The sequence below is a fragment of the Pezoporus occidentalis genome, unplaced genomic scaffold, assembly GCF_034315485.1.
Source record: "Pezoporus occidentalis ecotype Australia unplaced genomic scaffold, CSIRO_AGI_Poc_V1 ctg361, whole genome shotgun sequence".
Lineage (NCBI taxonomy): Eukaryota > Metazoa > Chordata > Aves > Psittaciformes > Psittacidae > Pezoporus > Pezoporus occidentalis.
The window spans coordinates 32,721-57,272 of NW_026915603.1; the positions used below are offsets into that span (position 1 = coordinate 32,721).

The 24,552-nt window shown below is 39.0% G+C and overlaps 1 protein-coding gene across 1 annotated transcript; it reads left to right on the forward strand.

Annotated features, from left to right (window-relative positions):
- The first annotated feature begins 1,252 nt into the window (after positions 1–1,252).
- On the forward strand, positions 1,253–24,416 carry COPB1 (COPI coat complex subunit beta 1). The gene is made up of 22 exons (XM_062630937.1): positions 1,253–1,415; positions 4,514–4,665; positions 5,351–5,580; positions 6,905–7,074; positions 7,785–7,899; positions 8,469–8,561; positions 9,096–9,233; positions 10,279–10,398; positions 10,832–10,939; positions 11,034–11,180; positions 11,607–11,752; positions 12,727–12,823; positions 13,349–13,509; positions 15,697–15,817; positions 16,205–16,432; positions 16,600–16,779; positions 17,853–17,997; positions 19,568–19,687; positions 20,122–20,267; positions 21,471–21,560; positions 22,307–22,462; positions 24,082–24,416. The coding sequence occupies exons 2-22, from the start codon at positions 4,575–4,577 to the stop codon at positions 24,139–24,141; spliced, it is 2,862 nt and encodes a 953-aa protein (XP_062486921.1). The 5' UTR covers positions 1,253–1,415; positions 4,514–4,574; the 3' UTR covers positions 24,142–24,416.
- The last annotated feature ends 136 nt before the right edge of the window (positions 24,417–24,552 follow it).

Below are 24,552 nucleotides of genomic sequence, written 5' to 3' on the forward strand. Positions count from 1 at the left end.
AATGAGCATATACTTACTGTGTATAAATATGGTGCTTTGTTGAACTGAGAGGACTTTAAAATGCCTACAAGACTACACAATGGTCACGGAACAGCTAGGATGCAGCGTGTTTCCCCATGTTGTCTTGTCGTTGTCTCAAAGTCAACTTGAAAAGACACTTCTGGTGTTTACTAGAAATGTTGCAGGCTGAAGGAGCTGAAAGCTGTCAACCAGCTTGTGTTTGGGTTGAGTTCTCCGCTTCACTAAACCCCAGCCTGTTTGCAGCTAAATTGTATCACTTGGTTAGAGCCATCAGCCAGGCATGGGTAAGGAGGGGGCTTCTAGCTCATGGATGGCCTAAACTGGAGTAAGGAGGGAAGCACCCAAAATGCCTATCACAGGTTCCCTGACCTGCGGAGCCCCTGCAGTGCTGTGGAATAAGCTAACTTCCTTCAGCATGTTCTGCATGGTCTGACTGAGGGGCATCAACTGCCTGCTGTGATTCAGATTGTGGACTAACAGTGGCTTCTTTAGGGACTGAGCTGCCAGGGAAGCTCAGGGAGTTGGTGCTACCAAAGTGCAAAATGGGTGTGAGGCTGTATTTTAAGCAAAAAGTTCAGTTGGTTGTTGGTTTTTTTTTCCAGTTTCCATGTTGGTTCCTCCTGTTTCAGTTATTCTCACGAACACATTGAAAAGAGTAAACAATTTTTTTGGGTTGGATGTGCACAGGAACCTGATCACCTGCTCAACGTACTGTATAAAAACCCAAACCAAAAACCCCATATGAAAACATGAAACCCAAAAGCCTAACACTCACACCTTGTATTTATTAATAAAGCATAGTGCTATTTTGAACAGGCTTTAAAACAGGCTGTGGGTTTGGTTTTAAACATTAGATACCTTATTATTACTTAACCCTTTTTCTGCTGTTATTTTTCTGTTTCTCTATTGCTATTTATTCCCATTATTTTTATTTTTCCCCATTAGTGAAAATAGCTAAACTATTAATTTCCTCCGCATTTATTCCCCCATTTATCTGTATTTATTTGTCCATCCCTCTGTGTGTGCGTTACTCGTACCCCTCGGATGCCTGTTCCCACCTGCCTCCCTCCCCGCGCGAGGAAAAACCCGCCCTGCCGCACCGCTAACGTAACCGTGACGTCAGAGGCGGGAAGCCCCGCCTCCCGCCTTCGTGGCGGTCCGGCGTCCACCTCTTCCCACCCGTACGACATCGCCTCTGCCGGAGCCCCGCCCCTTTCGCGGTGCCGTACTGGCGAGAGGCGTGTTCCGCTGGGGCCGCCGTACTATCGATGTGGGCTCGGAAGGAGCGGTTCCACGTCAGCCATCGCCGGAGCGGGAGCGTCGCGGGCAGAGCTCCGCACCGGGCCCGACTCGACTGGGCCGGGCCGCGCTGCGCTGCGCCGCCACACCTCCGGGTAGGGAGCCTTGCGCCTGGAGAGCAGCCGAGCTGTGGGGTGCGTGGTGAGGAGTGAGCCATGGCGGTGTCGCCGCTTCATGGGGCCCGCAGGCCCGAGGCCTCACTGCCCCAGCGGCATCTTCCTGGTGGTTCCCTGAGGGAAGCCCCCGGCGCCGTGGACAGGGGACATGGGACGGTGGTGTGGTAGGCCCCTGAATTTCCTCAGGGGAGTGGCAGGCAAACGGCAGCATCAAATGTTTTAGCTCATAGCTAAAAAAGCTAGGCGTTTTGAGCAAAAAATACTCCCCCGGAAAGCTGACAGAAATCTCCCCAAGCTGGCTATAAATTTACTTGGGATTTTTAAATAAGGGTTTTATTGTAATAAACGTTAATATATCGTAGGTGGTGCATCAGTGAAATGCTGCTTTTTCAGGCGGTTGGTTTGTAAGGTATCCCCATTCATAAGGCTCCCCTGGGTGTAGCAGGCGAGGCTTCTTGTCCTCCTGTGTTGTACAAACTGAATAACTTTCAATTTCCTTCTACAAATAACTCTGAAGTTTTGTTGCTGGAGAAGCAGCACGTACTTCTTTGTCTGGGGATGCTCTGTAAGAGTAAACCGTGGTTTTAGGGCTGGCGCCGTGCAAGGAGGAAGACTCGGTGGTTCTTCCTGCCTGTCTCCCAGCTCAGCATTTGTAGGGAGTTGTTTTTCACTGCTGCTTTTCAGAGCCTAAAACACACTCCACGTTTTCATGCTTCAGAGACCTTTTCGGCTGTGATTTTTTGAGAGGATTTCTGCAGCTGATACCTGTATACGAGTAAAACTACCTGGTCTACTTTTTGCAATGGTCTGTGTTATGTCGTGTGAGTCATCATTAGAGATGAAGGTGCTCGTTGCAGGGCTTTGGGGCAGGAGCTGTGGGTAACAGTATGGAAAAAGCATGCACAAAGCTGCTGCTGAGGCAAGAAAACACTTGTATTTCTAAAAATGAGCAGGAATCCCTTCTGTAGGTACTGGTAAGCAACAGCTCAAAGGATCTAGCCCTTAAAAATACAGAATCCATAACAGAAAAGAGGTGTTGTGTTTAGGTTGTGGGTTGTTTTGGGCCTTTTTAATTGTATTGCAAGCACTTTTGGGGGTAGTTGTTATGGTGATATTTTAGTTGTGTTGTTTTCCTGTGTAGAAAGAGGCTGTGGCCCAAGTTAGCACAACTTGCCTGCTCTCTGTTCTGCCTGAGGATCTCTAGGTGCCCATATGATGAGAAAAGGGACGTTAGGCCCAGTACCAGGTTATGTAGGGCCTCAAGTGTTCATTCAAATGCTGCAACTCTGTCTCACTTTCCATCTCCTTCCTCAGAGCTGTTTGTGGGGCAGTGCTTTTAACCAGTCTGGGAACGGGTGTTTGTTGGTCTGTTGGATTTTATTTTCCTTACTGCTTCAAAAAAAAAGGTAGGGAGTGGAGAGTTTACAGTGTTTGTATCTCAAAAGTTGTCTACACAGGTTAAAGAAGTGTTTTGAGGTGGAAGCTGGTGTCCCCAGACAATGACTTCTTGAACTGGTATGTTACTGAATGCTTTATGTCAAGGAGGTATGCCCATGCTCAGGACCATTGAACTTAGCAGACAAATGATGTGCAGTGAAAGCATAGCCTTTAGTTGGAGAGTTGTGGAGTTCAGTGTTCTCACCTTCATGTAAATCACAGCCTTTGATGGGGATCATTTTGTTCAGTTCTGTTGGCTCTGTTGTTTGTTAGTCATATTAATTATATAAGCCATTCATGCTTTTACACAATGGGATGAGAGATAATGGCCGCAAGCTGAGCCAGGGGAGGTTTAGACTGGATATTAGGAGAAATTTCTTCACCAAGAGGGTAATTGGGCACTGGAGCAGGCTACCCAGGGAAGTTGTGGAATTGCTGTCCTTGGAAATGTTCAAAACCAGTGTAGCCGAGGCCCTTAGTGGTGGCCTTGGCAGTCCTGGGGTTAAGGTTGGACTTGATGATCTTAAAGGTCTTTTCCAACCTCATTGATTCTATGATTCTGTGAATAATTGGCTGATGTCTAGTATCATAATTTAAAGTAAGAAGACATCTTTCTTGTTTTAATGATTTGTTAAACTCATTCTAAGGGTCCCAGAAAATTAACAGCAATAAAGTAACTTTTTTGTAAGTTTTTTGACACTTTTTCTGTAGAAAATGCAAATTTGCACATTTAATAAAGTATCAGTTTTCTGTACTGTTCTTGGCAGTATGATATCATAATTTTAATGGAGCAAAATCAAACTTGAGCTTTTTTTTTACGAAAGAAATGAAATAAAAAGATTGATTTAATCCTAGATGTCTGTTATATATGGAAGAAACAAACATGAGAATGAGGGTTGAGTGTAATTGCCGATTCTGTTACCTGAACTATCAGCCACACAGCAGCTTTGATAGGTTTGTAACCTCTCATACTCTGTCACCAAAAAAATGCTTACTTTTCTCAGTAGCGTCTAGTGGAGCAGTTGGACAGTAGAGTTGAGCTGATCCTTGTCTATCCTTGGCACGTAGAAGGGCAGTGCTGCTTCTCTCTCCACCTTGTTGACTTTTCTCCCATCCTTGGTATCTGCCCTGTTGGATCTTGTGCTCATCTTCAAAGCTTCCTTTATAAGCTGATTCAATTTGTTAAACTAGTAAAGTATTCGGGGGGGGGGGGGAAGGAGGCTGGGAGTGTGTTTTTCTTTGTTTTTTTTAGCTGATTTTGCAGCTTTTGCCAGTTTTCCTCGAGGGGCACAGCCTACAGGGAAAGTAGTGGGAATATATAGCCAGAATGAGGGGGAGAGTAGATAAGGGAAAAGCTGCTTCATCTATTCAGCTGCAGTCAGCTACGTGTGTTATCTCTGACTGTGCCGTAAGTATTGAAAAGTTTTCATTTGTTAACCTTTTCCTTAAGGAAATGTTACACTCTTCATTGTTTGGTATAACAAGATTTTTGTGTAACAGAAAATTGAGAGGGCTTTTGAATGTGACGTCTTGAGAAACCCAGCAGTTCCTTCAAATCATTAAGTGGGTTGCAAAAACATTTTTGTCTTTGTTAATAAAACCTGTTCACTTTGGGATGGCTTTGTTTGCTTCTTTTTTAGGTTGTTTGATATTTGTGTCAAAGTAAGTCTTCCATTGAGAAAACTTCTGTAACCAAGAGCCATGACTGCTGCAGAGAACGTGTGTTACACGTTAATCAATGTTCCCATGGATTCAGAACCACCTTCTGAAATCAGCTTAAAGAATGACCTAGGCAAGTAATGGACAAAAATTTGAAGGATACTCCTTCTTACCTGAATTATTCTATAATTCTCTCATTGTGCCTTTTCTAGAACATTGTTTATGTTTTATAAAGTCAAACAAGTCAATTTCATATTTATTTTGTTCTGTTTGCCTTTTTTCTTTTAATGTATACATTCCTCTGGTTTTGTTTTTAGAAACTGCATGTTATTTATCTGATGTGCTTTAGTTTTGTAGTTTGTTTTTCCCTCGGTGCAAACATTTGAAATCTTTTTCTGTCTTTCTGTTTGAGATAATACCTATTTGGGCTAAGGCAGATTTAAGTAATATAATGATAAGCAACAAGTTGACATCACTTGTTCAATGCATAGCTGTATTTTGAAGGCAGAAATGTCAGTGTTAGTATTTAGTATGACATCAGCAGTCATTGTAGTATCCTGGTATAAAAGGCGGTTTAAATTTAAGCATTGAAACAGCCATGAAATTTGTTGAACTTGGAAAATCCCAATATGTGAATCCTAGAGTGGACTTCATGCTCATTCTTTAAATATCTCCTGCTTCCTCTTTATAATTTTAATAGAAGTAAGGGTGTGAAAACTCTCTTTCAGAGGGGGTTTGTCTTTCCTGACACTGAAGATCAGCATCGCTGTTAAACTGTGACATGTTAGCTTTCCTGATTTCATTTCTTTCTCCTCTAGAAAAAGGAGATGTCAAGTTGAAGACGGAGGCCTTGAAGAAAGTAATCATTATGATCCTGAATGGTGAAAAACTCCCTGGGCTTCTGATGACCATCATACGTTTTGTACTGCCTCTCCAAGATCATACTATCAAAAAACTGCTGCTTGTTTTTTGGGAGATAGTGCCAAAGACCACTCCAGATGGCAGGCTTTTGCAAGAAATGATCCTCGTGTGTGATGCTTACAGGAAGGTACCCGATTGTTTATTTCATTGCTTATGTTCCTATACTGGATCTTTATAGAAACTATATAATTTTGTGCTATTTAAGAAATATAAAATGGTTTATGCTCAGCATTTTCTTCCTAATTATGTCTTAGTGGATAATTGTAGATAACCAGCACACCTACTATCAAGGTTTTTTCATGTGTTTTTTTACTATTACAAAAACAAAACAAAAATTACAACAAAAATTTAGTGCTCTTCATTTCCAAGTCAGTGAACCTCAAATATGAGGGGTAACCTAATTACCATCTTGTCATGGTTTAAGCCCAGCCAGGAACTCAGAACCACGCAGCTGCTCGCTCAGTACCCCCTTGACCTTCCTCCCCCTGCTCCCAGAGAGATGGGGAGGAGAATCGAAAGAATGTAACTCCCACGGGTTGAGATAAGAACAGTCCAGTAACTAAGGTATAACACAAATCACTACTGCTACCACCAATAATAGTAATGATAAGGGAAATAATAAGGGGAGAGAATACAGCCGCTCGCCACCCACTGACCAATACCCAGCCTGACTCGAGCAGTGATCTAGCCCTTCTGGGTAGCTGCCCCCAGTTTATATAGTGGGCATGATGTGCTGTGGTATGGAATACCATTTGGCTAGTTTGGGTCAGGTGTCCTGTCTCTGCTTCCTCCCGGCTTCCCCTCCTCCCTGGCAGAGCATGAGACTCACAAAGTCCTTGGTCAGTGTAACCATTACTGAGCAGCAACTAAAAACATTGGTGTTGTCAGCGTTGTTCCCAGGCTGAAAGTCAAAAACACAGCACTGCACCAGCTACTTAGAAGGAGAAAAATGACTGCTGCTGCTGAACCCAGGACACATCTTCATAGTATCCTGGGACAAGCCATGGGTCATAAAAGGACACTTTTTAGAATAAGTTCATAGTGGTATGTTTGGGACACTCCTTCACAAAGATAAGGCCCTTCAACTTCTTTTGGAATGGGTCAGAAGCAGATGAACTAATATACACTGGAGGTTAGTATCCAGTGTGCAGGAATGCCTGTGGGGTGAGCTTTCACAGCTGTAGTAATCAGGGGAAAACACATAGAGTACTGGAAGAATTCGACAGTCTTTGTAAGTTTGCTACAAGAAAATATATGGTTTTCCATATTGTGGGGCAGCAGTGTTTTAAGAAAGTATTTCGTGAGAAGACAGATGATAAGGTGTTGTGAATGTTGGTAACTTGTACTATGGGAAGGCTGAGTGTGGGAAAGGCTAGCAAGTGCATTCATCTGAGCTTTAACAATTTGACTGAACAGTCTGGCATTTCCAGTGTGTTTCTTGTTGATTTTAGGATCTTCAGCACCCAAATGAATTTATCCGAGGCTCTACTCTCCGTTTCCTTTGTAAGCTGAAAGAAGCAGAGCTGTTGGAGCCTTTGATGCCTGCCATTCGTGCGTGTCTAGAACACCGCCACAGCTATGTGCGCAGAAATGCAGTTCTTGCTATTTACACGATTTATAGGTAAATGCCAGAAACTATGTGAAGTCGTGGATGCAAAAGACCAAGTCTGGCTTTAGTGATATGGATAGTTGTTGAGATCTCATAAATGTTTATCAGTCACTGGTGTGGTGTTTGGTGTTTTAGTGTTTTGTTGTTTTTTGGTTTGGTGGTTTGTTTTGTTTTTTTGGTGTTTTTTGTTTTGTTTTTTTTTTTCTCAGTTTGTTTGCTTTTTATCCTCTATCCAATGGACTTGTTTGGAAAAGCAAAGTTGCTCAAGTATGACTGAGGTCCTTATATTGCGGGTTAATTTGTATGAAAAAATGCCTTTCTTAAAGATATAAACATTATTCATAGGATCCACTGACCACAATCATTAATATAGAAGAATCCTTGCAAAAATATGCATATATAAACCTACTTGAAGTGAGACATTCTTCATGTGCTGCAGTTACATACTAAACATTATTGCAGTTGTTACCTGAACAGTGTGACTGAATGTTACTATTAAATGGAAATCATTGCTGGGGTAATGTCTTAGCTGTCATGGTAACAAACAGTATTGTAAAGCTCTTTGAGTCTGCTCAGTTTCACATAGCTACACAAAAGCTATGTATCACGGTTTCACACTTCATGACACTCTGTAAATGCTTGTTATTAGGATATGCCTTTAAGCCATGGGTTCCACTCCCTGACAGTAAATCTTTTCATTTTGATTTTTTTTTTTTTTAAAGAAATTTTGAACATCTTATACCAGATGCTCCTGAATTGATTCATGATTTCTTGGTGAATGAGAAAGACGCAAGCTGCAAAAGAAATGCATTTATGATGCTAATTCATGCAGATCAGGTAGGGACACAAACTCTTTTGGTTTAAATACTTCAGAATGTGCCCGATAATCAGCCTGTATTTTGTTGGTAGTATACACTATTTATATTCATAAAAACCCCACTATGGTACTGTTAACCTATTTATGGAATATTTGGTAACTGAAAAAGTTAAAGTAGGTCTTTGTGCTGTCTTAATTTTAAAGGAGAATTGCTGTATTGGGAGAACACGTGTTGGTGCTGACAACTGCAGTTAGTTTTGCTAAGTGAGCTGAACCAGACCGAGAAGTGCTCCATTACCTACTGTTTTATGGCTTTTGTAGTCACATGAGAAAGAAAGGGCAATTCCTGTTTAGTGTTCTGGGTTATTTGGTCTACAAGTAATTGCCCTGTGTGCCCAATTACCTGTAGACAGAGTGGATTAATTTGCTCTTCAGGTTTACAATGTTTTCATAAATTGCTTTAAATGTCAAGTTGAAGGGGTGAGTGTATGTTGGTTTGTATTTTGATTTTTAAAATGTTTTGATTTAAAATGTGGCTGTGTGATGAAACTCAGTACAGTTTAGAATAATTTGTCTTTTATTTGTATAGGATCGAGCCTTGGATTATTTGAGTACCTGTATTGACCAAGTCCAGACATTTGGTGACATACTGCAATTGGTTATTGTTGAACTAATTTATAAGGTAAAACGGAAATGTTGTGGAATGTTTAAAATAAATATACCTGTTAAATTCTTAGACTGCTTTTTAAAAAGGATAGGACATTGCTGGAAAAGTCATTATGGCTAGATATAGTCGCATGTTGGGAATATGTCATTGTTTAGTAGAGCTAAATAAGTTTTGTCTCTTGAAACAATAAACTGCTCAAGTGTGCACAGTATAGACCAATATGTCTCACCTGATTTGCTCTCATGTTGGCTGTATATTATCAGACTCTTCATCTTGGACATGAGCAGGGCAGCTGTTACAGAAACTAGTGCAGGCTATGCCCTTCCTTTTGGTCCAAGATTTTAAGACTTTGTAGCATTGCACAGAACCATCAATAGCAGCTTCTTAATAGCTTTTATAATTATATTTTTACAACTTCCTATCCCCAGAAAAGGTTGTCATCTTTTGCTTAATTTTCACCCTGTTGTAAGGTAATGGAGCAGTTAAGTTGTACGGTTGCTATTTTCTTTTTTCCTTATGTGCCGCCTATGTATTGTCGTTCTCATGTAGGTCTGTCATGCAAATCCATCAGAGAGAGCTCGGTTTATTCGCTGCATCTACAACTTGCTGCAGTCATCGAGTCCTGCAGTGAAGTATGAAGCTGCAGGTACTCTTGTTACACTCTCCAGTGCACCAACAGCAATCAAGGTACAAAAATAATGTTTTCAGGTCTTTCAGTAGCTTTTAGTGTACTGGAATGAATACTGTATGTTGTATGTTGATACTTTGAAAGTGTGAATGCTTTAGTAATATGGGTGTTGAACACTTCACATGTGAAACGTTATCTTAAGATATCTCTTAAAATCGGTCACAAAAGAAGACTGAGATTATATTTTGCAGACCTGCAGCTAGTGTCAGTTTGGTAAGGGACAAGCTTGAATACTGTGCAAACTGTTGTACTGCAGCAGGTGGTACTAACCTGTAATCTTCTTGGCATACTTAGCAAGGCAGACTGAAGCTGAAGATTTGCTGAGATCGAATGGCTTTCCTTACTCATAAACATTACTCTTTTCAGAGCAGGGTGGAAGCACAAAGTAATGAAGATTTGTATTGATTACTGACTGACCTTGCTTTCTTAGATTTATGTTGGTACAGCTAGTTACTTGAGATCACACAGAAATTTTGAACTTGTATGAAAATTTCAAAAATAAAATATGAAGGTCTAAAAATTAGAGTTTTTTTCTTTTTTTTTTCCCTAGACTAAAAGCATTGTAATTAATAATTTGAAAATATCAGGAAGATTATTAATTCCGACATCCTCACTTTTGCATGGTCATTTTTATTGAGCAGGAATATTGTATAGAAGCTGTCATTGAACCAATGTCTAGGTAGGCTAAAACTGGCAACTATTTTATATTAGTTTTCATGCCCTGCTCTGTGCTTAAGAGATGACCCAAAGCATGCCAGGAAATTTGTCTCTTTATTACTTTCTTTGAATTTGAATTCAAGTCTGTGTATTGTAAGCTGATGCCATTGTGAGCCTTCCTGTGTAATTTTTGTAATGTGGTGGTGGAATCGGTGTTTGCAGTGGACCAGGAAGTTTTGAAGTCTGTTCTCAAGTTCATTTCTGTGCCAACTCTTCAAGTAATTGCTTTAATAGCAGTGTAGAAGGTGTCTTTTTCCTGAATTTCTCTTGGAAACTTGCTAGTTTCTCCTCTTGATAACTTTAAAAATGTTTTAATTTTAATTTTAGGCAGCTGCTCAATGCTACATAGATTTGATTATTAAGGAAAGTGATAATAATGTGAAACTAATTGTTTTGGATCGGTTGATTGAATTAAAGGAGCATCCCTCACATGAACGAGTGTTACAGGTATGTGAGCTGTCTCTTTTCCTCTAAGCTTATTAAATGCTTTTATTTCCTAAATGAAAATTTCTGGGTGTTATGATGTACGGAAAAATGTACTTCTAAAGTTTAAATCTTCTGTTAATATGGTTTTGGTAAAAACATATTGGATGGATTTTTATATTTATTACTTGATGCTTTTATTGTCCCTGTAACAATTAACAATGGCAAATGCTGTCTCGACTGTGAGCCTTAATGGTGTAGCTTGCATGGTAAGACTTGTATGTAACTGTAGAATGTATTAAATGAACGCTGTGAAGTGCCTAACGCCTAGGATACCTTGCTTGTTTGTCAGAGGGTAATATATTATGTATCCAGAAAGGCTTTGAAAATCAGGGGACTGAAAATTAGAATTGCATGAAGGAAATAATTTACAGTTTCAATTTTGTTACTGTTTCAGGATCTAGTTATGGACGTCCTCAGAGTGTTGAGTACCCCAGATCTAGAGGTGCGCAAAAAAACCCTTCAACTGGCTCTGGACCTTGTCTCTTCAAGAAATGTGGAGGAGGTAAAATATGTGTTACTTCTGTTTCACTATACTGGGTTTTTAGTCTTTGGAAAAACATGGGACTGTCTTCAATTTTACTTGATCTTTTCTGCAGCTTGTGATTGTTCTGAAGAAGGAAGTGATTAAAACTAATAATGTGACAGAGCATGAAGATACAGACAAGTATAGGCAGCTGCTTGTTCGTACACTCCATTCCTGTAGCGTTCGGTTTCCAGATATGGCTGCAAATGTTATTCCAGTGGTATGCAAATGTTTAATTATATTGTCATTGAACTGATCTAGCTATACCCAAAACCTTGAAGAATAACTGAAGCTGAGGTGTTTCTAATAGTGGCCTCACACAAAGCAATCTTATTTTTAATCCATAAAGAAATACAGGACTTTTAATGCCATAGTGTTGTTTTCTGAGACTTTATTTTGAAATATTTTTTAAGAACACGAGCTGAAGAGTACCTTTACTTAAAAGTGCAATAATTCATATCATTAGAAAAGTAATTTGGGGATTATGATAATTGGAAATTGTTTGGAATGTACTTAAGGATGTTTGACTTAAGCTTTGTTTAATGGGAGATATGCAGTTTTATTTTTCTGGATCTAGAAGGAAAATACTCTGGTATAAACTTAGCTGTGCTGTTGTTTGTGCTCATGTTCGCTCTATTTGTGTTAGCTAATGGAGTTCCTTAGTGATAACAATGAAGCAGCAGCTGCTGATGTCTTGGAGTTTGTGCGGGAAGCGATCCAGCGATTTGATAACCTCAGACCTCTTATTGTTGAGAAGATGCTTGAAGTCTTTCATGCTATTAAATCTGTCAAGTGAGTCCAAAATATGTATCAAACAGACATCAGAGCACCCTGTAGCTCACTTATATTGAATATATATTATCCTTAAATATGTATCAAAATCCTTGCAACCCACACACAAAGAAGAGTAACTGAAGCTGAGATATTTTGGGGGTTTATGATTTCTAGGTACAGCTTCCTTCTTGCCTACTTGTACAGCAGATATATTGGGTGTTTATTGCATTGAATGCAAAAAAATTTTTTTTTAATTTTATGATGCAATTGATAGTTATATTTCCATTTGCTAAAAGATAGTAGAGTTGATAAAAGCCAACTTTCAAGTGGTGTATTTGTTAAAACAGAGTTACTAAGGGATTAGTGCAGCAGGAAATTGCACTTGTAGGCAATTGGAAATGCTTCCTGTACATCTGTTAGAAAATTTAATATAGACTGGGCTTTGCAACCTGCAGAACTTCTTTGGTAAATTTCAGGACTCTAAAATTTGGTTTTCTGATGGATCTGTAAAGGTTAAGTCATACAAGATCTTCTCTGTATCAAGACAGCATTCTGCCGTTCTTCCAATACACAGGAAATTCTGAATCTTATCTCCATTGTCATCTAATTAAGGGGGGGGCGAATTGGAGCTTTGCTAATTTTCCCCCTAGTCTTCACTCGTTTCTTGTTTATTTTCTCCTGTATGAAGGAAAAAGTAGTTTGTCTTAGTTAACTGGAGAAGTTAGATTTGACTTGATTCACATACCTTGATTGATTCCTCATTCAGTAGTTACTAAGATTAACACATATGAGAATAAGTTTGTAGGAGAGAATCTGTCACTTGATGCACTTGGCTGAAAAGATGATTGCTTTTGATCAAACTTGCTTTCTATCAATCATGTCCTTTTGAACTTGTCAGGACTGGCCTTTACCACCTGAGCAGAAACCACTTTCCTTGATGGTAGTTTGAGTATATCATGAAAGCATGACTTACATTACTGTTCTTGTCTTAGGATTTATCGGGGAGCTCTGTGGATCCTTGGGGAATATTGCAGCACAAAGGAAGATATACAAAGTGTAATGACAGAAGTTCGCAGGTCGCTTGGAGAGGTGTGTTTACTTTGTTACGCTTGGTGTTTTTTCTTAATATTATGCAGTGCATATTCTAAGAAAAATAAATTTTTAAAAACTCAAGATGTGACAGGGTTTTGAGCACTTGTGATACATTATGGCGTGTGCACAAGAAATCTAATGTAAAAACTAATTAAGGTTTTGCATTCATTATTAATTTTTTTAAGTAGCATACCTGTAGCTAGCATCTACTGAGAGAAGAGAAGCTCCTTGTTTCAGAAAATTCTGGCAGCTTTAAATACAGCTCAGTCGTATGTACTGACAAAGGAATAGTGCTTTAAGTCTGGGTTCTGAGATCTAAGATGGGAGCTTTATCGTGTGGGTAGGAGCCTTCTGTGTGTATTTCAACATCTGCCTTTCTCTTCAAATTCTCTCAAGACTATTGAACTACAACTGGCCTTTTATCTATAAAAACCTTTAAAACGCAGATAAATTTTATTAAAACAGTCTTTAGAGCAAAAATATTTATTTTAGTTGTAACAATTGTTTTGTGTTTATGTCTAGATCCCGATTGTAGAATCTGAAATCAAGAAAGAAACTGGTGAGCTAAAACCTGAAGAAGAGGTGTCTGTGGGTCCAGCCCAAAAACTGGTGACAGAGATGGGCACTTACGCAACACAGAGTGCTCTCAGTAGTTCCCGACCTGCCAAAAAGGAAGAAGATAGGTATTGTATTTAAGATTTCATAGTTTATTCTTTATAGTTTATGTACAAAGTCCATCATAATTTTAATTGAACGCAAAGATGTTCCCTTTAGAGTAAAACTTTTTTTTCCTTAGTATCACCTTACACTTTTTAATACCTGATATAGTTTAATGGTAGCTAGAACAATTGCTCTGTTTCCTTAATTAGTGCAAATGAGCTACTTCATCTTGACTAGTCATTATGATCTCAGAGCTACAATGAAATTGTTACACATTACACTTTTCACTTCACCCCTGTTCTGTGTGGAAGTGGCTGTGTGACTTGTGAATATGTCTGTATCTGGAAAATTCCTTCTGGAGGGGTGAAAAAGACTTTCTGAGACTGTTCAAACTTGTTTGGTTTATACAGTATGCATGTTAAGGTAGGAAAATGGATTGGATTTGGAGGAGGCTGAGGTTCTGAATGACGACTTTGCCTCAGTCTTCGCTGGCAAATGCTCTGACCGCACTTCCAAGCCTTGGAAGGCAGACGCAGGGACTGTGAGAATGAAGACCTTGGGCCCACTATAGGAGAGGATCTGGTTCAAGACCATCTGAAGAACCTGAACATTCATAAGTCCATGGGACCTGATGAAATCCATCTGCAGGTCCTGAAGGAGCTGGCAAATGAAGATGCTAAGCCACTGTCCCTCATGTTTGAAAAATGGTGGCAGTCAGGTGAAGTTCCCGACGACTGGAAAAAGGGAAATATAACCCCCATTTTCAAGAAGGGGAAAATGGGTGACTCAGGGAACTACAGACCAGTCAGTCTCACCTCTGTGCCTGGCAAAATCTTGGAGCAGGTTCTGCTGGAAGGCATGCTAAGGCACATGAAAAACAACAAGGTGCTTGGTGACAGCCAGCATGGCTTCACTAAGGAGACGTCCTGCCTGACCAACGTGATGGGTTTCTGTGTTGGGGCTATGGAACTAATGGACAGGGGTAGAGCAGTTGATGTCATCTACCTGGACTTGTGCAAAGCATTCAACACTGTCCCACACGACATCCTTGTCTCTAAATTGGAGAGACATCAATTTGATAGCTGGACCACTCGGTGGATAAAGAACTGGCTGGATGGCTGTACACAAGGAGTTGTGGTCAATGGCTCAATGTCCAGCTGGAGAGCAGTAACGAGTGGTGTCCGTCAGGGATTGGGACCGGTCTTGTTCAGCATCTTTGTCAGTGACATGGACAGTGGGATTGAGTACGCCCTCAGCAGGTTTGCCGATGACACCAAGCTGTGTGGTTCGGTTGATACGCTGGAGGGAAGGGATGCCATCCAGAGGGACCTTGACACGCTTGTGAGGTGGGCTGATGCCAGCCTCATGAAGTTTAATCATGCCAAGTGCAAGGTCCTACACCTGGGTTGGAGCAATCCCAGGCACAGCTACAGGTTGGGAGGAGAAGAGATTCAGAGCAGCCCTGCAGGGAAGGACTTGGGGGTGTTGGTCGATGAGAAAATGAACATGAGCCAGCTTCAGTGAGCGCTCGCAGCCCAGAAAGCCAACCGTATCCTGGGCTGCATCAAAAGGAGCGTGACCAGCAGGTCGAAGAAGGTGATCCTGCCCCTCTACTCTGTTCTTGAGACCTCACCTGGAGTACTGTGCGCAGTTCTGGTGTCCTCAACATAAAAAGGACATGGAACTGTTGGAACAAGTCCAGAGAAGGGCCACGAGGCTGATCAGGGGACTGGAGCACCTCCTGTATGAAGACGGGCTGAGGAAGTTGGGGCTGGCAGCCTGGAGAAGAGAAGGCTGCGTGGAGACCTCATAGCAGCCTTCCAGTATCTGAAGGGGGCCTATAGGGATGCTGGGGAGGGACTCTTCATTAGAGACTGTAGTGATAGGACAAGGGGTAATGGGTTAAAACTTAAACAGGGGAAGTTTAGATTGGATATAAGGAGGAAGTTCTTTCCTGTGAGGGTGGTGAGGCACTGGAATTGGTTGCCCAGGGAGGTTGTGAATGCTCCATCCCTGGTGGTGTTCAAGACCAGGTTGGAGGGAGCCTTGAGTGACATGGTTTAGTATGAGGTGTCCCTGCCCATGGCAGGGACGTTGGAACTAGATGATCTTAATGTCCTTTCCAACCCTAACTATTCTATGATTCTAAAATAAGTAGGGTGAAGACTATCATCCAGAGCTGTTTTTATGGTTATTATTTGTCTTTGCAGACCTCCATTACGAGGATTCCTGCTCGATGGCGATTTCTTTGTTGCGGCTTCCCTTGCTACAACTTTAACTAAGATTGCTTTACGATATATATCTTTAGTTCAGGAAAAGAAGAAACAAAATGTAAGTCATCTATCCTGTGTTTTCACTTTAGTTGCAGACAATCTGGTTGTTGCCTCTTTTCTTTTAAACAGATGCAAAATGTGTTAAGTCCAAAGTGCGGTGCCAGTTACATGACTGGAAAATGATGAAAGTTTGGGTCACAAACAGGGCCTACTGCTTTCTAGCCACTCTTATTTAGAGAGTCTGCTATTTAGAGAGTCTACAAATCATGCTGCTTGGTTTCCAGATAGCAAGCAGTAAAAAAAAAAACCCAAACTTAATCTGATAATATATTTAATTATTTGATTAATTGTGCACCTTTCTGTAAATAAGAAATAAACATTTCTGTAAAGCTGTATAAAATGCAATAACCTCCTTCCATTCTTTTCCCTTTGTCCTCCTTCTCAGTCCTTTATTGCTGAAGCTATGCTGCTGATGGCCACTATTCTCCATTTGGGAAAGTCTTCTCTTCCCAAGAAGCCAATTACAGATGATGATGTGGATCGTATTTCCCTGTGTTTGAAAGTTTTATCAGAATGTTCTCCTCTCATGAATGATATTTTCAACAAAGAATGCAGGCAGTCCCTCTCTCATATGCTGTCAGCCAAGCTAGAGGAGGAGAAACTGTCTCAGAAGGTGAGCTGCTATAAGTGTGTAACCAGAAACACTTTATGTTTGTATTTCTTTTTTTATGGATGTTAACATCGAAGCTGGTGCCAGAAATGTCAGCATTTGACATTATTTGACTGTGTTTCTGTGCTAAGGGATGGAATTCATACTGAATTCTTGGGATCTCCCTGCAGAAAGAATCTGAGAAGAGGAATGTGACGGTTCAGCCAGATGATCCCATTTCCTTCATGCAGCTTACTGCTAAAAATGAAATGAGCTCAAAAGAAGACCAGTTTCAGCTTAGCCTTCTTGCAGCAATGGGAAACACACAGAGGAAAGAGGCTGCTGATCCTCTTGCATCCAAACTTAATAAGGTGATGTGGAAGTCAGTGTTTTCATTATGTAAACTTGTGCTGCTTATGCGTAGGATCATCTTTGGGAATCACAGTCTGGAACTGATGAACCAGGCTATGCTGGTTGATGGGAAAGGTATTTCCTGGTTAGGATCAGGAAAAAGAGAAAAACCCTTCTGCTTAAAATTGTTCCCCTCTTCTTGTGGGAGAGGAAGAATGAAGAGGAGACTTGAAGAGTGCTGAGCACATGGGATATGGAGGCGAAATGAAGATTATTTGCTGAAGAGTCCAGTAAAGTTCACAGGGAAGAGAGCAGGAATGTCACAAGTGATTAATGTCTGCCTTTCTTTGCTTGCCATATCCTACTACGCCTACTCCATCCTTGTCTCAGTCTTTATACCTTTTTTTGCTGCTGGTTACCAGGACCTGCAGAGAGGGTCCAAAGAAAATACATTTTTCGATTCGTTCATTGAAATTTAACTCATAAGACTTTAAACCTCAGACTTTTTTTCTTTTCAAGTCTGGATTAGTTGTTTTTACTGTTTAGAGTTACCTGTTCATTTTAAGTCATCAATTTTTTTATGCTGATGATGTTTTTAAGAATAAATGGCATTAAAGTCCATGTTTTAGGAACTCACATGTATTTAGTTCAGAATACCATGTCATCTAGAAAGACTATTATTGTGGTATGTACACAAGAGTACATATGAAGGAAGGATGCAGTTAAAATTTATTTGTTTGAATAATATTGACAGTCACTGTGTAAATTGGTGAGATGTTTATTTTTGAAGACTTACACATGAACTTTAGATTTCCTAAATATCACAACTTCTTCAGATATTGTTTTCTAGACAAAACTTGTGATTGTTTTCAGTTGGGTTTTTTCCAATTTCCTTTTTATTTTTCTTCTTTCTTACTAGTAAATTAGTCTGAAATCAAAAGCTCTGGGCACACCTGCTTGATTTGGAGGCTCATGTTAAAAAGTAATGGGTTTGATTGCACTTCATTTTTATTTTTGTTATTGTTTGACACAATTCCATGTTTTGAACTGGTTTAAGAGAAAAAAAGTATCATAAACACATTTCTCTTAACAGGTTACTCAACTGACGGGTTTCTCAGATCCTGTCTATGCAGAGGCATATGTCCATGTCAATCAATATGACATTGTGCTGGATGTGCTTGTGGTCAACCAGACCAGTGACACTCTGCAGAACTGCACGCTGGAACTAGCCACACTAGGTAAGGAGTGCTGGTGGAAACAAAGCAGCCCTGGAGCAGTAGTGAGCTGCTGGGCATTGGCACCCAGTTGTAAGGAGTGTCTGAAATAAATAATCATGAGTTTATTCCAGTTAGTAGCCATTTTGAAAGGATGGTTTTGAAGGCCTTCAATAGATTTTTCTTTCAGGAAGACTTGTTTTCCATTGGCACTGACAATACTGTCTGATGGTACAAACCGTAATCAATTTGGTGGTTTTTTGTTTGTTTTTTTTTTCTTTTTTGGTTTGGTTGGTTGTTCTTTGTTTGTTTTTTTTTCTTGTTTGTTTGTTTGTTTTCCACTGGAAAAGTAGCATTCCACTTCACCTTTTTGCTGAAATATGGGCAGTAGGGTTGTTTTTGTTTTTTTTTAATATACTCTATTCTGCTGTTGGCATTGAGCAAGAGGACAAAATCCAAACTTGTGTGGAGCAGATGTTGGGCAAGAGAAAGCCATCTGCCCTAAGGTTTTTCTTGCACTCAGCCTTAAATACTTAAGTACTTAAATACTCAGTACTTAAATACTGCATTTACACAGCTAAAACCATTCCATGTACCAACAGCTTCATTAACTTCTTTTAGAGGAGGGACTGGAGCAGATAATTCAAGAACAGTAATGAGTTTTGTATTAGCCCACGTCTGTCTTGACAATCAAGAAATATGTTTGCATACTGAAATATGTTTGCAACATACTAGGAGAATGCATGTTAAATGCTTTTAGGTGATGTAAATATGACTGCAGTGGTGTAAACTTCCTCCTAATCTTCTGTAAATCATTTGATCAGACTAATAATGGAGATAAATAAAAGTTAATATATTAATAGGTTGAATTTTTCTATTTATCAGCTCAGTGAAGTGGAATTCTGTATTTCCCAGTTGGTGTCTTCAGAGATACTGCAAAAACCAACTGGAGATCACTTCTGTGTGTAGAGCTGATGCTGTTCATGCTGTGTTCTCAAATTGCACAGCTTGATAGAACTAAGGAGTCTTTTGCAATTGCTTGCTCAAGGATTAAGGAAAATAAATCTCTTGCTGTTTCCTGAGAGCAATTATATTCCAAACTGAGGTGATAGTTGACCTGTTTATAAATAGCTTAGGGCATGTAATACTGGACGTTGAACTTTGGTTTTGAGACACTTGACTACAGGACTAGTAACTATGATGATGTCAGTGATTAAAACACAAGGTAGAATTAACCATTTCCTGATTGTTAGAGAGGTAATACTAGACTCAATCTGAAGCCCATTTAAATCAGTAATTGCATTTGTTTTCAGTGGGGGTTGGGTGAATGCGCTTGTATTTTAACTGAAGTTTTTAATACAAATTATTTTTGTCTTGCAGGTAGCAAACTGTAGCAACCAACCAACCAAAAAAAAAAAAAAACTCCAAATCAACTGATCCCTTTATGGTGGTGTTTAGTGCAATTCTGTAGAAACTAGAACTTAATGGCAAGAAAATAAAAAAATATCGTTCCAAAAGCTGAACTCATTGTGAATTGTTAATTCTTTTAACTGTTAATTTTCCCAGATCCCCATCTCCCAATTTCTTTTAACAGGTGACTTGAAACTTGTGGAAAAACCATCTCCTCTGACACTTGCTCCACATGATTTTGCAAACATTAAAGCTAATGTCAAAGTGGCTTCAACAGAAAATGGAATAATTTTTGGTAATGTTGGTAAGTAAACAGTTCATTTTGCAAAATTAACATTGATGTGTAGCATTTTGTAATTGAGTCAAAAAATAATTAACACATTTCATACTGGGAGAGGAAATTAAATGGTCTACAATGAATGTTTTATGCTTATTTTATAAAAAAAATTATATTGCTTCTACTTAAACGTAGTAGAACATACTGCCTTTAGAATGATTGTCAGAATGATGCTTGAGCCCCGGTCTCTGAATTGGAAATGTGCTAGGCAGCCTTGCCTGGAAGGCCAATACACTTAAAGTTCTGTAGTAACTGGGTGAAGCACTTGAAGAGGACATACGTCAGCAATGAGGTTGAGCAAGTGTTGACTGTTCTTAACTGGCAGGTGGTAAGCGAGCTCTCTTTATTAAGTGTAAATTCACTTTTTTAAGCATTAAAGTGGTTTGTGTTTTATATTGCAGTGTATGATGTCTCTGGAGCAGCCAGTGACAGAAACTGCGTGGTTCTCAGTGATATTCACATTGACATCATGGATTACATCCAGCCTGCTTCTTGTACGGATGCGGAGTTCAGACAGATGTGGGCTGAATTTGAGTGGGAAAACAAAGTTAGTTTTCAAAACATACGTTTTGTGTGTTGTTTGGGTTTATTGTTGATGTTCATTGTTAGTTCTGTTTCTTGTTCTACATCAGCTCATTATATCAACATTATCTCTTGGGATACAAACCTCTTCCAACATCCTCACTGGGTCTTGGCCTGAAGTAACTTATTCTCTTATTGCTATTTTATCTGTCTCACAAGCCTAATGGTGCAATAACTAGTTTTTTGGGTTTCTTTTGCAAAAGAAGTATGTGCATTGAGCCTTTACCTCCTTTATGGAAGGTGTCCAAATTGTCTAGTGATTACTGTGTATTTTGGCTCAAACATGAGATAGCAGTATGTATAAGCTTTGTGCTGAGACTGTAGAATTACTCATACTGCTTAGCCTCTCTGGTTCCAAATTACGTTGTGTTTTTTGTTTCATTACTTTACAATACAGCTGTAGCACACAGTTATAGATGCTATGTAAGATCAACAAAATGGTGGGTACCCTTAATATTAGGGGGTGGTCAAACTGTAAGGGAAATAACTTTGTACAACAGAGCAACATAATTTAAGACTAGAGTAGAAACATTAAAACAGAATGGGAGATATTTTACACAAACTGTAGCCTAGTTTGCTACAAGTATTTAAGTGTATTCACTTAAGACTAGATTTAAAACTAAAAAAAACAAACTTATGAACAATAAATTTTAATTCATGTTATGTAAAGTCTTAGCAATTTGTAAACTCCTCCTAGAAGATGTTGTAAAAAGCAATTAAAACAAGACCACAAAATTGAATATGAGAAAGCTAAGGCAGGCCAGAGAGCTTTGTTGCTAGAAGAGGAAGATTAATTTCTGTCATTGGTTAAAAGCGAGCTTTTGGACCAGATAACCACTTTTTCTTGTTCTGGCAATGTGTAAACTGTACTCAGACAAGAAGTCCAATATTTGCTGTAGACTACATGTTCATCAGAGTTATCATTCACCTAATGCATCTTGGAAACCATGGGAATAACATGAAATTCTCTTTCTTTACCAAGTGGATGGCACAATGTGAAGGCTTCGTATGATGCCATCACATAATGGGAAGTGCAGCTAGCTTACTGATTATGGCATTCCTCGGGGAGAAATATAGTGGTAGTCTTCTTTATAGAGCCCTGAAGATATGGTTTCAGAAATACCTGAGCTGCTAATTTAAGTAATTGCCATTTTTTATGTTCTTGAAGGTTACAGTGAATACAAATATCATTGATCTAAATGAATACTTACAGCACATACTGAAGTCAACCAATATGAAATGCCTGACTCCAGAGAAGGTGAGCTGTTTCCTTGGAGACTTAAACACCCTTTTTAGTTTGTGTGCTTTATTGTTTAATTTGTTTAGTATTTGTTAGGAATATTATTAAAAGATGCTTGCAATGTGAAATAGTGCATATACTCAGATTTTTTAAATGAGTGGTCTGAAATGAGTGAAAGCAAATTCATATCGTCAAAAGTCTGTGTTGCTTAATCAGTAGCTATTTCTTGCCCAGTTAGAAAATGCCTAATTTAATTCATAGTATTTAAGCTGTAGTATGGATTTGATGGGACCATCTGTTTTTATAAAGGTTTTTCCAGTAGCTCCAAGTTCCTTCCTTCCTCTGTCAAAATTTACATTTCTTTTGCCAGTTTAGCCTTTTTGTTGTAAAGCAAAACATACAGTAGCTATTTGCTATTAAGATAGAATCTGTATTATATCTATTAGTTAATATATGTAAAGTAGCCAAAATAAGTGTAGAGCTGTTAGTACTATTTAGCTGCGTTACCATTTTTCCTCTTTGTTAAATCAGACCGTAAAATTCCATCCTACCTTTGCTTGATGAATGGATTGTGTATCTTCCCATATTAACTTCATAGAAAGGCCACCACTGTTTCCCATTGCATGATTCTTAACATTTCACAATATGTTGCATGTTGAAGTTTAAACATTGTATACCAATATCTGCCTAGCTAACCTAGGATGAATTAAAATGTGTTTAAAAGATTTTGGCCATTCTAAAGAGTTCAAGTCTACTTTCCATAGGCACTTTCTGGTTATTGTGGTTTTATGGCGGCCAACCTTTATGCACGTTCCATATTTGGAGAAGACGCGCTTGCAAATGTCAGCATTGAAAAGCCAATTCATCTTGGACCAGAGGCACCTGTCACTGGTCACATACGAATCCGTGCAAAGAGTCAGGTAGTATGGTGTATATTTACAGCACTGTTTTGCATTGTCATTTTCAAGCAATTGTACTAAGCACTCTAAAAAGAGATTTCTGGGTAGACTCACTGAATGGTTTGGGTTGGAGGGGACCTCTAAAGATCATTTAGTTCCAGCTCCCCTGCAGGAGGCAGGAACACCTTCCATTAGACCAGGTTGCTCCAAGCCTCATCCAACCTGGCCTTGAATGCTGCCAGGGACAGGGCAGGCACAGCTTCTCTGGGCAACCTGTTCCGATCTCTCACCCACACAGTAAAGAACTTCTTCCTAATACCTAATCTAAATCTGACTCCTCTTAATTTAAAGCCATGACTCTTTTTATATCACTACATACTCATATAAAAAGTCCTTCTTCAGATTTCTTATAGGCCCCTTTTAGGTACTGGAATGGTGTATGTTAGTTTCTAGTACTAGGTAAATGGGAAAATTTTCAGGGAAGATGAATATAGGAACTTTAGCCTTTGTTTTAAAACTATCTGACACAGGTTTTGGGAGGAAAGAATGTCTTTTTAATAGCTGTAATCATACCCTAAACACATGTAACAGGTTTGGGTTGTTGTTTTTGTTTGTTTTGTTTTGTTTTTCATCTCCCAGTGCATAATCATAAAATAGGCCTTTGGGCAAAGATTTCCTTATTTTATCTATAGTGCTACAAGTTGGGATGTTAGGTTTTATTTGCTTTTAAATTAAGACCAAGTGCTCGCCATAATCCATTTCCTGTGAAGTTACACCTTTCAGTTTCACACAAGGAAATGGTACCATGTTATTACTGTTCACTGGTTATTTTTAAAACAACAAATTCAGAGTTTTTCAGTAGGATTATTTTCTGTAGATACATCTGTGAGTCTGCTTCGGATTTCAGAACTACTTCCTTCCAACTAAAAAAAAAAAAGTACAAGATTTGTTTAATAAAAACCCCCAGTGTATCAATACCTGGGAGTATTTACATTCAAAGGAGTCATTTAGTTTGTGTGATGTTACGGTATAAAGATTTTGAAATTGTTTAAATTAATGTTTCCAGTATGTTTACACTGTCACTTTTATATAGGACTGCTTTCAATTACATATGCCAGCATGGTTTCATCTTGAAATCATTCTGCTTTTGATTACGTGGATTTATTAATGCAGTTTCTTTTGACATTTCTTCAGTTTCTATGCAATATTAGTATCGTTGTGTGATTAAATTATTTCCTGTAGCTGTAGTGCATTGAATGCTAGTATCAGCACTCAGGCTTTCAACAGCAGAATTCCAGTAACTGGGCCAACAGCTGTGATTTCTGCAGTGGCAGCATAGTTTTAATTGGGAGGTCAAAAGACTTATTTTTTTGTTCTTCTACCGTTGGTATGGATAACAAATTTAGCAGTTGCTAGCTCATTTAAGCTTAATTGTTTCAGCATTATGCGTAGATCTGGTCTTTATCTGGTGCTAAGAAAGTATGTACTAAATATAGACAATTAAATGAACAGTTAGAAATAGTTTAATTTCTATGCCACTAACTTTCTTTATTAAATTTCTGTATATGGATCTTCCATTTTAATATAGATAAGAGTTGCTTTGAACTGTGTCATGAATGTCTTCTTTCTTTTCCTTACAGGGAATGGCCCTGAGTCTTGGCGATAAGATCAATCTGTCTCAGAAGAAAACAAGTTTATAAATTTTACCTTATGTCTTTTTGGGTCTTTTACAGTTTAACCTTAGGTATGTGGCTTTTGGGATCCAGAACATCTTATATTCTTAGTGTTCTGTAACTGTAGAAGCCAAGCTTTTGAGCTAAAAGCATTCCAACAGATAATTTATAGTTCTTCATGATTGATACTGAGCAGAATTTTAAATCTCAAGTGTTTTTTTTTTCTTTGTCCTGGAAGTCATGTATTCTTTGTCTCTAATATATACTGATGCTTACAGTACAATAAACAAATTATGCCAGTACAGTTTTATCTATGAATTATATAATATCTTCATTATTTGATCACTGTTGAATATCTGGCCAGGGATATTTTGTTACTGTAAGAACATGGGAGTGTGTAATAGCTTAAGTGTTTACAATAATGACTAGGCCTGAATT

What these genes read in the sequence shown, in the direction of transcription:
- COPB1 (XM_062630937.1), top strand. Translation starts at nt 4,575, where the DNA reads ATGACTGCTGCAGAGAACGTGTGTTACACGTTAATCAATGTTCCCATG. An exon ending in GCTATTTACACGATTTATAG is followed by an intron (nt 7,075 to 7,784) that starts GTAAATGCCAGA and finishes TTTTTTTTAAAG; the next exon opens with AAATTTTGAACATCTTATAC. An exon ending in GTGCACCAACAGCAATCAAG is followed by an intron (nt 9,234 to 10,278) that starts GTACAAAAATAA and finishes TTTTAATTTTAG; the next exon opens with GCAGCTGCTCAATGCTACAT.